Here is a 16801-nt window from a genome sequence, read left to right as displayed (position 1 = left end):
TAAAAGGCAGTCATTTATATATATATATATAAGTATATATGTGTGTGTATATATATATAAGTATATATATATTTAAAAGTATATACTTTTTACTGTATATATTTTTACTGCATACAAAAATATGTGTATTTGAATATACTCTGTGTGTGTGTGTGTGTGTGTGTGTGCACATATATTTACCTTTAAGTTAGCACAGTCAAATACATTCAAAGAAAAAAAGTAGAAATAATTTGTTTATTATCAAACAGTGGAAAAGTCCTGATGACAAACTTATATTCTCTATGCTTGAGCTCATTCAGCAGAAATATAACGTGATGGCTCATGCCTGTAATCTCAGCACTTTGGGAGGCCAAAGTGGACAGATAACATGAGGTCAGGAGCTTGAGACCAGCCTCACCAACATGGAGAAACCCTGTCTCTACAAAAAATGCAAAATTAGCCAGATGTGGTGGTTCATGCCTGTAATCCCAGCTACTGGGGAGACTAAGGCAGGAAAATAGCTTGAACCTGGGAGGCAGAGGTTGCAGTGAGTGGAGATCATGCCATTGCACTCCAGTCTGGGCAACAAAAGCAAAACTCCATCTCAAAAGAAAAAAAAAGAAAAAAGAAAAGAAATATATATATATATATATATCTTCATTCAGTTTTAATAATTTGAAGAACATGAGTACATCTTACAGATAAAACGAGTATCAAGCATTTTTACAAGTTACCTTCTCACCTTTTTACTGCTTTACTTGATGCTAAAGTAAGCTTTCAGGCAAATAGCTTGTCATCTATTTAGTCATGGTCATTTGTATTTAATTGTATTTCTTTCCTAAATATTTTATGAGTTTCATAAAACTTGCATGTGTTGAAACTTGTATAAGTGTTAATCTCTTCTTCTACTGCTGAGAAATCAATCATAATGCTACAGGTTTGCCTTGATTTGGAAAGGCAACAGTGTTCATGTGTAGAACATTTTTAAACATTAAATAGGATTATGGCTTTTTAAATGAAAGACAATAAAAATTGATCACCCCTGCTTAAAGCCTTCATTGGTTTCTTTGTGTAAATTTCATAAGAGATGTAAATTACTTTTTTTCCCCAGAACAGAGGCCTTTTAGATACATATTTGACTTGATGCCCAGTTGGAAGATTAGACATATAAAAGCTTTCTTGAGCCCAGGAAACAGTGGATGTCACAACTTGTTTCAAAGGCTCTTAAAATTTTTTTTTAAAGATCTTACCTTGAAATTAAAAAGGGAATATTTTATATTGCTGCTTATAGTTAGTTGACACAAATAGCATATAAGAGAAGATGTATTATATTGAACTATTTTCTATATTAAAGACTAAATTTGCTATTTCCAATAATATAGAGTTGATAGCTAAATATTAATAATTTTAATTCGCATCAACAGGCTTTCTTCAGCAGATCAGTTAAGATAATTTTTTTAAAAATTAGTATTGTTTTGCTTACAGATATAATAGAAATTTAAGGAGCTTTCTGTATTTGGTAAAAGTGTGTGTGGGCATGTGTATATGTCTATATTAACAATTTTGTGTATGAATGTGTGCACATCTATCACTAATACCATAAAATTAAAAAAAATACAGGAAGAGGTAATAATTGTGCTTGTGTTCATTTGAGAATATCAAAGCTATTTTAGAAAAATTAAAGTATGGTGCAACATCATTCATATAGCAAATAATGCTAGTTGAATTTCTTAAATGTAAAATATCTCACTTATAATGTAATGTTCTCATAAAATTTCAGCTCCCAGTGAAGCCCCAACAGAAGTAGGTGTAAAAGTCTTATCATCTTCTGAGATATCTGTTCATTGGGAACATGTTTTAGAAAAAATAGTGGAAAGCTATCAGGTAAGTTCAATTTTTATCAAACTAAATACATTTATTCATAAATATATGAGCCTAAGTTTTCAAATGTATTTTATGTTTCAATGCCTCATTAATTTATGTGGCAACTAATACTGTATTCTCTGTGTCTAGTATTGTGGCCATATATAAGTTAATTGTTAAGAATAAAATGGGGGTTCCTAACTGGCCTATCTAGGGGAGATGTAAAGAAACCTAAGTCCTGGGAAACAACTGTCCAAAATAAAAACTATGGTAATAACATTTATGATTCCCCAAAGTATTTTTAGGAAAACATTCTCATAAAAAGCTGGTGAATCTCAAGTTTTTTGGAAATCATTCTGGTAATTTATAGATGCATCCTGAAAATAATCCCCCTCTTTGAGTCAGTAGTTCCATTTCAAAAAGTTCCTCCAAAATAAACAATTATAAACATATCAAATATGTCTTATGTTATCTATGAAGTAACAATCAAAATGACCCAAATAAAACTTCCCTTGACTTTAATTTTAAAGAACCAGTAAGAATCAGCCAGATACAAATGAGGAAGCTTGTCTTCATCCAGCAAGAACTGGAAAATCAAAATAGATAGTTGGGGTCTTCAATACAATGCTATCACAATTTGAACTAAGTTATGTAGAAAATGTGAAATCACCTCACATTTTTAAGTGCAAGAAGTGAAAATTCAAAGGAACTGACATGATCTTACCTTTAAAGATGAACAAATGGATACCAAAGAGATTTGACAACTTGCTTTGGTTGTTACTTACAAAAAATATCAGAGCAGTGTCTAAAACTCCAGTTGTCAGATACAAAGTTCAGGGATTTATTGCCACACATCACAGACTCCCTTCTGTTTCTCTCAGGGAGTGCTGTGTAGGGCTGCCCATCCACCCACACCGCCCCCACCCCCCGCCCAGACAGCTTGCATTCTCAGCTCCAGCACTCTCCCTTCTCCCTCATCCATGCAATATTAGTTCCATGAGGGCAGGGTATTGTTTCATTCTCAGTGCCATGCAAGAACAGTGCTGGGCACCTGGCAGGCTATAAATAGATATTCACTGAATACTGATGGGAATAAAGAAGTATGAGTAAATAAATTGTTACAATTGGGCTTTCTCAAGACCATGTTTCTGAGATGTAGCTGTAAGAAACTCATGCCTTTGAGCATACACACCCAGACTAACAGGAAGAATTTTTTTTTGGCGCAATAGGTGATAATTTGGGAAGATCTTAAAGAGCTCTCAGACCATCTGTGCAAGGGTTCAGCTGAATTTACTACAGAGCAGAGAAGAGTGGGTTGGGGATCACTAGACTGAGAATACCCAATATTTATAATGTAGTAACCTGACAATTATGTTTAGAGCTAGTAGAAAAGGAGTAGGAAAAAAAGAAATTTGCTAGATTTTACAAATTCCTATAGTAATTAAGTCTGAGGTATCTTTGGGAGAAGATATCAATGTGCAGAGCTTGGAAAGTCAAATTTTGGATCACAAGATTTTCTTCTTCTTTTGTGTTATTTCTAACAAACAAAAATTGAAAAAAGGATAATTTAATACATAACCTATATCACTGAGTCAAAATAGCAAATATATGACATATTTTACTTCATTTAAAATGTGCTAGAAAGTTATATATTATCAATGCCAATGCCAAGAATTATATATTGACTATTTTATTACTTTTAATAAGAAGAGGACAAAGGAAATATGATGTAGGAAGCAACACAGTGGAACCAGTGATTCAGATAATAATTAAATAAGCTCTTTTGATTGGCAACTAAATGTTAAGTATTTTCAAAGAGTCAGTAAAAAGTCATCTTTATCAAACAATAATTTCAAGGGAAAAGTATGTGCCATGAGGAGTTCGTCTCACGGATTTCTGACCTCTTCCAACTTCACATTAAGTAGAAACTTATGAGCTTTGCTGCTGAGCAAACATGGGTTTGTATTTCAGCTCTGTCACCTAAGAATTTTGTAGAAAATTGATTTGAACTTCCTGAGTTTCCTCACCTATAAAGTGAGAAAGTAACCACTGCCTCATAGAACTGTTATGTGAGATATCAAATAACTTGTACTTAATGATTTTCCCTGTTTATGTCATTGAGCATTCAAAGATGGTGATGATAACAATGATGATGATGGTGGTGATGAAGATGATCATGATCTTAATAATTAAAAGATTTATAACACTTCTAGAGTCCTTATTGTGCTAAACACTCAATTAGGCTCATTTTATAAAATCCACACGACTTAGAGGATAGACACTATTATTATCCCCATTTTAGAGATCAAAGACTTGAGGCTTTGAAATGTTTGTCTGAGTAATAATTGTCATAATCAGAGTTTAATCCAGTTTTTGCCTCTCCAGACAATGTTTGGTTAAAATTGCTGAAAGTAAATCATACAATTATTCTTTCCATTCATTCTTTCTTAAAATCCTTTTAAACCTTTCACACAGGGTCTTGAATATCAGACAGACAAGCATGAACACTTCAAAGAGAACATCCATATTATTTATTCTTCTGTAAGAAATGCTCCTCTGAAGGTGGAGGGGGGGCATCTTGACTGACTATAATGTGCTTATTGTTTCTATTTTAAAATATGATGGGAGAAGCAATGGTTTAACAAGATAGATGGTGAAAACTAATACCCCACTGGACTTTCTATGAAAATGTACGATGGATCTACATTTTTCTGTGTATAAAGATACACAGAAAGAAAGCAGCACATTAAAAACATAAAATATAAAGCTGGGAAGCCCTGGCTCCTGCCTGATTGGCATCTTAAGGTTCATTTCCTGAAATTTCAAATGAGAATTGTGAGCAACTGAATCTAAAAATAATCTCTTCCCTTGTGGTTTCAAAGTGTATCTCAGTAGACTGTTTATGTCATTTAGTGTTTTTTTCTTTACTTGGTTAAAGAGCTCCCCACTTCCAATATTTTATTTCACTTTCAATATTTTACCCAGCAGGTAAAATATTCACTTAATTTAATACAAATAAGTAAAATAGGCTACCAGTAATAATGAACGCAAGAACTTTTATCAGCTGAATTGGAGATTAATGCAGATGACTGATTTTACAGTCATCATAAAAGTTGAACAATCCTGTATAGTCTATTCACATGTTTCTAAAGGTTAAATTATTATGGTGAGCAGAAACTGATATTTAGAAAGTGCTTTATTTCCTTATTTTGAAGAAGACATCCATATTAGTCTGAATTTCTTCTAAACAGAGCCTCAAACAACGATGTGGAGAAAGATTTTTATTATTGTTGATTGTTTTCAATATGATCCTAGGAAGCAGATATGAGGAAAAGACAGAGTAAACAGGAAAGTGGAGAGTTCGGAAACAAAGGTGCTATTTGTCTTGTTGGCAACCACTGTGGGCAACTGGTACTCCATCCCTTGAGACCTTTGAGGACTTTTATAAATGTGGCTCTGAAACTGCCCTGCCTGGGATGAAAGCAAAAGCATTCATCCATTCCTGAATGTTTAGAAATGTGCTCATTCAACATATAAACCTCACTTTTGCCAAGTAAATTTGAGCCATCCTGTTGCATTTCATAATGGTTTCATACATGTTTATGTAAATAAAAAGTGCAGGATTATTTTATTAGACATTTTAATCTAGGCATTTTGGTTAATTGTGAAATTACAATCCTATTATTTTATAGACAGGGCATCTAAAATATATATTTTTTCATTCTATTCATACCTTAATTATAAATTTTTGATGCAAAAAAACAGCCTTTATTTAAAGAATTAAAATTATAATCCATAACTTTTCTTAAACTTTAAGGGAAAAGAAATCCTGTAATTATATGGCAAAAGCAATCATTTCTAATCACAAAATTGATAACATTTAAAAAAATTACTTTATGGGTAAATAACTGACAGTTTATCCAATTATTAGATATATTTCTTTGATATCTAGCTTATATATGGGTTCAAAGGAAATAACAACTTATTTCTGAAAGGAGCTAGAACAAAGTGTTACTTTAGCATGTTTTAGGCCACATAGTGACTATTTTTATAGAGAAAAATTATATTCCACTCCAACTGCTTTAAGAATGGTTCAGAACAAGTTTGAAATCATTCAAACACAAGTAAAACAGGAAATAAAGGATAAAAATTACTGTGGCAAATATGTCCAAATTGAGACCACTTTTATATTTTGAAAGTTAAGTCTGCTGCAAAGTTTTGGGGATTTTTAATTTATTTTTCAGTCAATGTAAAAATATTTTGGGCAATGAAGTGAAACTTTGATTTGCTTTTGGCATCTTTAATCATTTCTGCCCTCGGTGCCCTAGATATTCTAAAGCTGATAGATGGGTACGTATCATTAAAAAGGATTTGAACTTATGATCAGCCAACACCAATGGTAACAGAAGTAGTTGAAGAGAACTTTTCACAACTGAAGAGTCTAAACCATGGCAGAATATAACTCATCCTGACTGTTTGCAGATTCGGTACTGGGCTGCCCATGACAGAGAAGAAGCTGCAAACAGAGTTCAAGTCACCAGCCAAGAGTACTCGGCCAGGCTGGAGAACCTTCTGCCAGACACCCAATATTTTATAGAAGTTGGGGCCTGCAATAGTGCAGGGTGTGGACCTCCAAGTGACATGATTGAGGCTTTCACCAAGAAAGCACGTGAGTTTCACATTTTGTTTTTAGATTTGTCGAAAACTACCACTTGATTCCATCATGATATGAGTGCACTTGAAGGAAATTTCCTAGCTAGCTACCTGATCACATTTTTCAATGATATCCTTTACAGCCACACAAAATTTCCCTCAAAACACAAGTTACTATAGATGAAGAAATAATGTGAAAAATACCTTCATACATTAAATATTCCATTATAGAAATAAAATTAGAAAACTGCCCTTTTGTAAAGGCTGTGCTCTCAAATTTTGTGCCATTAACTTGTCTTCATCCTGTATTTGTTAATTTAAACGTGGTTTTCATAAGAGTACATCAACAGCATGTGAAAACTAAAAATTTTGCTTGTTTTTACATGCTTTAATTTATAAACCTCTGTCATTATATGTTAAATGCATCGTATGTTAAATGTCAGTGCATGTTAAATGTGTAGCACTATGCTTATTCTTTTATTGCTGTATGTTCTAGTGTTGTTTTATGTGGTTCACAAAACACTGCCACATATCCCTGCTCACTTTCAGGTCATTCTAATCTCTCTGGATTCATTTTGATATCTCTGTTCTTGAACCAAAGTTGAATATATAAAAAAGGAGAATTTGTATGCAGGACTCTAGGGAATGTCTCAGGAATCTGAAGATGTAATTACCATTACCAGAGTTTGCAAATTTATAAAATTCACTTTGGGACAGAGACTCTCCCAAGGAGAGGACAGATGTAGTGGCAAAAGCTAGAATTTGGTGTCAGACATGTGTTTGAGATCTGTCTCTGCCACTTGCTAAATGTATGACAAGAGATCAATTACCTATTTAAACCTCAGTTTTCCAATTTGTAAAAGGAGCATGCATTTATTTGTTCTTTTTCCATGTGTTCATATATTTATTCATTCACCAAAAATATGCTATGTACTCAGCACTATTCTAGATGGTGAGGATAAAAAAGGGATCAAACCAGTCCAAGATGCTTTTCTCACATGGTTTACAAGCTAATGGAAGGAGACAGAAACATCAAACAAACAAAAACTCTGACAAATAAGTAAGTGGGATTATAGTAGATGACAGGGAAATAAAGTGAATAAATGGACATAATGAAAGTGACTTAGATGAAAGTGCAATTCTGATTGGGTAGCCAGGAAAGGCCTTTTTGAGAAGATGCCAGTTAAGCTAAGATTTGAGTGATAAGTGAAAAGATGAACACACTACGTAAAGAGCTTTAGACAGAGCCTTAAGGTTCTCTATACGCTAAGTAGTACAAAACCTTGAGGCGGAGAGTGCTTGAAATGTTTTAGGTGTTCCAGGCCAGTGGGTCCCAGGCATAAGTTCTGAGTGAGGAGGAGGAAGAGTTCTGGGGCCCAATTATAGAGGACTTTGTAAGTAATTGTGACGAGTTAGAGTTCTTTCTAAACATGATAAAAAGCCATTGAAAGATTTTAAAACAGAGTGATATCTAATTTATGATGTCATTTAAAAAAATTATTCTGTCTTCTGGGCAGAAAATGGATTGTAGTGGGTTAACAGTGAAAGCAGAAAAGCCAAGTCGGAAACTATTTCAGCAGTCAAGGAGAGAACTGATAGTGGCTAGCACTAAGTGATAATGGAGATAGAAGTGGAAAGTTATCTGGTGGCAGAGTTAACAACTTGATAATATGTATGTTGGCAATGAGTGGGATGAGAGACTACCAAATTTCTGCTTGAGAAACTAGAGGGGTTAGTTGTACATTTGCTGACAATGGCAAAGACTCAATGGAGAAAGATTTGAGGATACTTGACATTATATTACATTTGAGAAATGTATTACATTTAATTATATTACATTTGAGAAATCTTTTAGACACTCAAGTAGAGATAGGCTGATATCTGCCCAGATAGACTTCTAGCCACATATGTCTACAGGTTAAAAGAGAGATTAGGGCTAGAGACAGAACTTTGAATATTTAAAGCCATGGGCCAGCTGTCAGTACTTAGGGAAGATCCACAGAGAGAGTAGAAAAGCGTGCATAGATGAAGTTCTAAGTCATCCAACAGTTACAAGTTGACAGAGGGAGCCAGCTAAACATGAATAATGAGAAGGAGCAGTCCATGAGGTAGAAAGAAAACCCAGTTGTTAGGATCTGAATTTAAGAAAAAATGAGGGATTCAAGAAAGAAGATGGTCAGTTCTGTGAAATACTCCAGAAATGTTAAATTCAAAAAAGAATAAACAAGTGACATTCGATTTAGCCATGTGGAGGTGATTGATAACCTTGTAAACAGCAGTTTCGAAAGACTAGTAGAGAAAGAAACCCAAGTGGAGCATGATGAGAGGAGAATAAAAGACAGTCATATTACCTAGCTCACAGGGCCATGGGGTACATTAAATGGACTCATGGATGTAAAGTGGTTAGCATAGTGCCTGGCATATAGCAAACACTTATTAAAATTAGATGGTGGTGGTGTCAGTACTACTATCATCAGCATTACAATACCTGATGCAATAGAGTATGCAGAACTGAGATTGGATATTTGGTGACCACTGATTACATTATTACTACTTTTCACAGCTCCTAGCCAGCCTCCAAGGATCATCAGTTCAGTAAGGTCTGGTTCACGCTATATAATCACCTGGGATCATGTCGTTGCACTATCAAATGAATCTACAGTGACAGGATATAAGGTATATAAAAGATTACGAGATCATTAGTTACACAAACATAATTCTTACAAATAGTGATGATTAATGTTTTCAATTTTTGCTGTTCTAGTGAAGCCCATTCAAGCCCCCCCCCCTTTTTTTTTAAGATAGAATCTCACTCTGTCACCTAGGCTAGGGTGCAGAGGTGCGACCTTGGTTCATTGCAACCTCTGCTTTCTGGTTCAAGTGATTCTCCTGCCTCAGCCTCCTGAGTACCTGGGATTATAGGTGACCACCCCCATACCTGGCTAATTTCTGTATTTTTAGTAGAGACAGGTTTCGGCATGTTGGCCAGGCTGGTCTCGAACTCCTGACCTCAAATGATGCACCTGCCTCGACTTCCCAAAGTGCCGGGATTACAGGCATTGCCACCATGCCCAGCCCTATTCAGATTTTTTATTCTATTTAATAGTTGTAGAGCAGAATCCAACATAGTACCATGATACATTTTTAAATGGAAAAAAATTGTCTTCAATGAATTTCAGCAAAATGCTATGTCAAAAGATTAAGGTAAACAGAATACTTTAAAGATAGAATAAAATAATCAAAGCTTAGAGGGGAGAGAGAATGAAACCATTTTTGTTTGGCAATGATCATGATAGTGTTGCCCTGTACCGAGCAAACTCTTTGATAAACTAAGTTACTGTTTATAAATGAACAAAAAGAGAAAAGCTTATTTTAAATATAGTCTTTATATCATACACTATCACATTTTTCACTGAATACCAAATTTTGTGGAAAATGGTAAACGTAAAAATTGAGAGGCAATTTTCAGTCCATTTCAATATTTAAAAAGTCCTCGTTTTGGACACATTCTTTCCATATTTTTGTTTTGGGTCATCTCAAAAAATAAAATTCAGATGCTTAAGTCATATCTCCTTGGATAGCCCTAAAAACTTGCAAAAAACAATTATTATGAATTGAAAATAACACTTTTTCTTCTAGTTTTAAATTTATTTTTTCCTCTAGTTTTAAACTGATTAATTTTTGTTAATAAAAGTCTAAGCATTTTTATTCTGGTTTTAGTGTTAGGGCACTGGCTCATTATTTTGATTTTACTGCATATTTACATTTCTCTATTTGATAAGGTACTCTACAGACCTGATGGCCAGCATGATGGCAAGCTGTATTCAACTCATAAACACTCCATAGAAGTCCCAATACCCAGAGACGGAGAATATGTTGTGGAGGTTCGCGCACACAGTGATGGAGGAGATGGAGTGGTGTCTCAAGTCAAAATTTCAGGTGAGTCATTTAAGACACATTGCAACTAAGTATTTGTGAGTTTCTACACCCTATGGATTCCCAAGGTTAGGATAAGCCTGATATTCACACCAATGTTTGTATTTTCTAAAGTAGATTTAACACATCAAGGATGCCCTGAGACTTGGTATTTCTTCCCTTATGAGTCACAAAAGTAAGTCTGTGACATACCACATACTTGTTGATTATTATCTGGATGTCGTTTAAATCTTTCAGACATAAGATGAACCAGTTTTTGGGATCCAGTGTATAGTATGGGATGTATTAGTTAATTTGATTGTGGCAATCATTTCACAATATATATCTATATCAAATCTTCATGTTGTTCACCTTGAATATATTTAATCTTTGTCAATTATTTTCGCATTCAAATAAAAAGCATAATTTTCAAATAAAAAGTACAATTAAAATGACAATTTATTGAATACTATATAATACTAGGCCATTATTTAATAATAACCAACCTACTCATATCAAAAGGAAATACACTGGGCTATTTTTAATACTCTTCTAACTTTCTTTCAATTTACATATTATTAATGAAATAAAAAAACACTAAATTATAGCCCCTTTGCCTTTTTTCTTTCTCTATCTTATGTATTCCTTTTCTACAAATTTTACTTCTGACAACTTTGTTTGATTTGGAAATATATTTGAGGCAGTCATTTCTTTTTTTGATGTGTAGCATTCTGTTATTTAATTTTTGATATAGTTTTTCTCATTCTATATACACGATATAGCTTAATTATACTAAATTTCAATAGATGTTAATTTGAGAAATGTATGAGGCTATGAAATACTAGAAGATCCTAAGTCAAACACAATAATAAATAATTTATAAGAATATTTAGTTAATCTATACAACAAATCCCATGACACAAGTTTACCTGTATCATAAATCTGCACATGTACCCCCGAACTTAAAATAAAAGTTAAATTAAAAAACAAAAAAGAAAAGAAAGTTTGGTGATTTGATCTAGATAAATGCATATTCTATATATTAAACCAACAAGAAATCCTTTAACACAATGCTGGAGTATTTAATAAATGCTAGCTTCAGTTGTATGCCATGTTTTTGTGAAATTTGCCACAATACATATATACATTCTTTCAAATCCAAATATAACTTTGAATTTTTTAGTTTAATCATTTTTGTCTTTTCAGAAAAATATAGTAATCATAGAGTTATGGAAAAAAAAGAATCATGTTCCAAATACCCTAAAATAGCTACTGTTAATGCTTAGTTGAATTTATTTACAGTCACTCTGTTCATATATGTAATTTCAAGTTTCAGCTTCCACTTATTTTGTAAATTTTATTTAAAATTATAAATGATGTTCTTTCAAACAAATATGCAAACTCATTACAGTTTTTTAATCATATATAATAATTTTAAAGTTCATTTTCATAAATTCATCTTTCTTCAGGTTAAATTTTAAATATAAGACAAAGTGTTTGAGGTTGCCAAATTTCTTCAAAGACAATTACTAATTTAAATTCCTATTGTTGTTTTCTATCAGTGCTTTTCTCACTGCACCACTCTAATGTTACCTTCTTTTTAGTTATTGCTAATTTGACAGGAAAAAATGAAAACTTTTTTTTTTGTTTTGAAACATTTTCTATATTCAGAACTTTGCAATAACTTCAATAGTTTTACACTTAGTGGAGCTATGTCACAACAGGAAATGAGGGAAATGTGGCCATTATTTCAAGGAAGATAAAACACAAAATCACTAAATAAATTGCTCTTGTACCCTGGGCCTTCTTTCTCTTGTCTAGAAGCCAGCCATAGCAAGCTTTTGCTCTCTGTACTCACCCTTGGTTGATCATTCTTCGTGGAAAGGAGAACCTAGCTGCTTCTGGGATTGAGACTAGAGGTTTTTGGCAAGAGATGCTGTAGCAGTGATGGTAACCTCAGTTTAGCTATCACTAATGGCACTGGTAAATGTTAAACAAACAGTTGAATCACTAGAGAGAGGGGAAAGCCCTGTTTACAATGTTTGCCAATTTCTGTGGTGTAAATGTTCTCACCATGTGTGATTTCAAGCTTCCAAAGTGACGTCAGTTAATGTGGAGCTGTGAAACGTTGTGCAGTAGCACATCATTATACGTAATTGCCGCCATACAGATACAATGAGAATCTCAAAAACATTGACAACTTTATAATACAGTAAAACAATTAAGAAATGATGTTTTTCTGAGTATTACCTTTGTTTTAAGCTTTTAAATTTAAGTTTACATAAATACTATTTTAATAATTACATGTTTAACACAATGCTCATAAATTTCCTAAAAATTTCACAATTGGATTTTGGGGGTTGCATGGGTTGACTTCCACATACCACAGTTGTAATCCGATGTTTCTATATAAATAGGTCATGTATAGAAGACAGGGTACTTTTTTTTTAAATCTCAAACTTAGGATATTTTTCAAATTTTTCTCTTTTTGCCAACTAGTGGACAACATTCTTATTGATTTCAGAATTTCTATTTATCTCTTATTAAAACCATAACTGTACAAAGAAATTGTAGAATTAACATTATGAAATGTCAGATGCTTGGTGAATAATACCATTATAGAATATTCTTAAGTTTGGATTTTCAAATCATTTAAATTATTTTAATGAGGAAAATGTGTAAATATAAACAAAAATTACAGGATTTCTTCTAAATTTAAAGACTCTTAGTACTTTCCTTTGTTTTGGTTTTCATGCCCAAAATATGTAGCCAGGATTATAACACACTACTAGATTTTAATGTTTATAAGCATTATGCTATTTGCTCATTCATTCAACAAATAGACATTAAATGCCCACAATACAGCAGTCACAGTTCACACATTTAAAATGTGCTAAGTTTTATATATTTCAAAATTTTTTCCTGGCCCTGCTGCAATTCTAATGATCCGCTTGCCTCCCAGTGTTAGCCGCCTAAGGCCTATTATCTATGCAACAGACAGAGGGATCTTTTAAAACACAAATCAAATCATGTAACTCTCCTCTTAAAAAGATGGCTCACAGGTAACATCTACGTTTCTTACTGTGGCCTATTGTGGTCTATATAATACACCCCCTCTTTCATCTCAGTTAAATGCTTTGTCCCTTTCTCTACTGACGTTTCTCTTTTTGAATACACTAGTGTTATCCCTGCCCTCAGGCACCTGTGCTTATTCTTCCTTCTGCCTGGAATTCTCTGGGTCTTGGCATGTCAGGTTTATTCTCATCCTTGTTTCCGTTCAGATGTCACCTCCTCAGAAGAGCTCTATACATGGCCAGCAGTTAAGATAGTGGCATATCCTGAGTAAATCTTCTTAATATCATAGCACTGTTTTAAATCATAAGCACTTCCTTATATCATAGCATTTTTCATCATATTAGTTTCTATGTAAAATTCTTTATTTTTTTATCATCTATCTCTATCCTTACTTGAAGCTAAGCTCCATGGAAGCAAGCTCTTGTTTGCCTAAGTCAACCTTTGAATCTCCAGCACTTAGGGAACTAATCTGGCATGTAGCAGGGTTTTGACAAGTAACTGTTGAATTGATTCATGATTTATGTATAGAGAAAAGCTCACTAACAAGAATAATATGGGCACTTAAAACTATAGTTTTCATCTCTAGAAAACTGATATACTTCCCCATTAGGTATATGAATTATGTCATGTGTTGATCCACAAATTTGATTCTTAAAAAAATTAAGACTTCCTTTTAGACATAATTTAGAAATCTTTTTAGATATGGTTATCTGTAACTGCACTTCTCTCTGACTTGAACACTGTTACCTATTGCTTTAATAACTTATCCTTTATTGAATGTTTGTAGTGCACATCAAGGCAAATATAACACCACAAATGTTTCGCCACATGCACACTATCTCTAATAAATTCTACATTGCCTTTTAAAAACCATTTTACATAAATTATTGTGAGCAAATTAAGTGTATATACATACATATATGTGTATATATAGTATATATATATAGCTACATATATGTATGTGTGTGTGTGCGTGTGTGTGTGTGTGTGTGTGTGTGTGTGTATGTATAGCTATGATTTCGGAAAGGTAATTTGGATTACTACATATTTTCTATAAATTTTAGAATATCAATTGACAAAAATCCTTGGTCATAAATAAATACCCACAGAGAAGCACATATTTAATTATTCATAGTGAACATGCATATTTTAAGTAAGTCTATTTTTCCTTTTAGTTTTAAATAGACTGTAGATAGCTGAATCAAGAAAATCTTTTCAGAACAATTTAGAATCTGAATATTTTTCTAGGGAAAGAAGTAGTCATTTAAAATTTGTAAGGCAGGAGTAACGGGATCAGATTTTCTCACTTGAAAAATCATATTGGTGACTGTGGAAAATATGTATAGCAGGGGAATAAGATGTAAAGAGATGAAGTACAAGGTTATTTCCATATCAAGATTAAAAGATAATGATGTCTTGGACTGGAAAGAAGGCAGTGGTGGATGTCCAGGATAGATTCTAAAAGAGCAGGGCATTTTTTCCATTTGATTTAAAGTTACTATATATTCATTTTGTATATTTTGTCTTCTAATAAATCTGTAATTTATCCTGATGTTACCACAGATGATGTAATCTGAATATTTAACCTACTATTTTTGTAAACTCCAAGCTATTAAGTTAAACTATATAACCAAATCCACTGACTTAAACACTGTGATGAAAAACACATTTTATTGTTTTGCTTTGTCCACTTCTGCCCAGTAGCAGAAGAAGAAAGTCTAGGAAACCATTTTTTGGGTGGAACTTTTAGATGTTTAACTCCATCACTACTTTTGTGCTCCCCTCTCCACTTCCTAAGTCTTGCAGTATAAGAGGGACAAGAGGATAGTGGGATGTTTAAATTCAATTCATACATTATTAAATTTGGGCTGTCATTAAGACACAATCAACATGCTGTCTGTCTCTTTAATAATCTTAAAATAAGCAAATATTTTGTTTTCCTTTACACTATTTTTCATGGGATTAATTTGAACATTCAAGTATAAATCTAGCCTAGATAGTTGTAGGTTGATAGGTAACTTACACTTAAATTACCTCTGAAACATGTGGATCACTTGAGCTCAGGAGTTTGAGACAAGCCTGACCAAAGTGGTAAATCCCCATCTCTACTAAAAAAGCAAAAATTAGCTGGGCATCGTGGCATGTGCCTGTAATCTCTGCTACTCGGGAGGCTGAGGCAGGAGAATCTCTTGAACTCAGGAGGCAGAAGTTGCAGTGAGTCAAGATGGCACCACTGCACTCCAGCCTGGGCAACAGAGCAAGATTCTGTCTCAAAAACAATAAATAAAGTTTTAAAAATTACTAATTTGCATAATTTATTTTAAAGTGGCAAAAGTCAAAAGGAAGTTGAAGAAGCTGAGTAAAGAATAGTTAGTTTAGCATTTTGGAAGCCTGCGTATTAGTTTTCTAGGGCTGCAATGATAGTACCGCAGCCTGTGAGGCTTAAACAACAGGAGTGTATTTTCTCATAATTCTGGAGGCTATATAAAGGTGTTGGTGTCTTCTAAGGCCCCTCTCCTTGGCTTGTAGATAGATAGAGAGAGAGAGAGAGAGAGAGAGAGGAGAGAGGGAGAGAGAAGGGAGGGAGGGAGGGATGGAAGGAGGGCACAGAGAGAGAGAGGAGAGAAAGAAAAGAGTCTGTGTGTGTGTGACTTCTACTTTCCCCTTCTTATAAGGACTCCATTTATATTGAATTAGACCCACTCTCACCTTAATTATCTATTGAAAGAACCTATCCCAAATGCAGTCAGTTACTTTCTGAACTACTAAAGGGGTTACAAAGGGGGTTAGAACTTTGATAAATCTATTTAGCAGAGACAAAATTCTGCCCAAAGGTCATTGGTAGTTTTAAGACAGCAACTTTGACAAAATAGTGTGGGTGAAATCTTATTTCTCTAAGTAAACCTCATAGAACTTACATTTTAAAGCGAGGAGGCAAAATAAATAATATATAAGGATGCATAAAGTTTTGTCAGATAGTGATAATATCTGAAGGTATGCTGAGGAAGATAAAGAGAGGTGGGAGAGAACAAGGACATCTGTTTTCACTGAGAGTGCTAGGGAAGGACTTATTCCGACAAGGAAATGCTGGGAAAAAAAATGGAATGAAGCGAGAGAAAAGTGGAAGAAGTTTTCTGGAGGGAAGAAAATGTATTCTCACCAGAACAGTACAAAAGCCCTGAGACCAGTACGGCAAAGAGAACAGTATGGCTGGGGACAAGGAAACCATGGGGAAGACATAGGTGAATCTGAATCATAGAGAGGTTTATAGGTTCTGATTAAGGACTTTAAATTTTATCCAAAAGGTGATGAGAAC

General features: G+C 33.7%; 1 protein-coding gene across 4 annotated transcripts in view; it reads left to right on the top strand.

Moving 5' to 3' along the window:
- The window catches only part of CNTN1 (contactin 1), a 372749-nt gene that overhangs the window by 322655 nt on the left and 33293 nt on the right, over positions 1-16801 (top strand). For all 4 annotated transcript variants that reach the window (XM_017530373.2, XM_037739053.1, XM_017530379.2 and 1 more), the window contains 4 exons: positions 1760-1863; positions 6325-6511; positions 9059-9171; positions 10278-10434. In XM_017530373.2, coding sequence (XP_017385862.1) covers positions 1760-1863; positions 6325-6511; positions 9059-9171; positions 10278-10434 — 561 coding nt within the window. The remainder of the gene's footprint in view (positions 1-1759; positions 1864-6324; positions 6512-9058; positions 9172-10277; positions 10435-16801) is intronic.

The sequence above is a fragment of the Cebus imitator genome, unplaced genomic scaffold (genome assembly GCF_001604975.1).
Source record: "Cebus imitator isolate Cc_AM_T3 unplaced genomic scaffold, Cebus_imitator-1.0 Scaffold2, whole genome shotgun sequence".
Taxonomy (NCBI): Eukaryota; Metazoa; Chordata; class Mammalia; order Primates; family Cebidae; genus Cebus; species Cebus imitator.
This window is presented reverse-complemented; position numbering and strand designations above follow the sequence as displayed.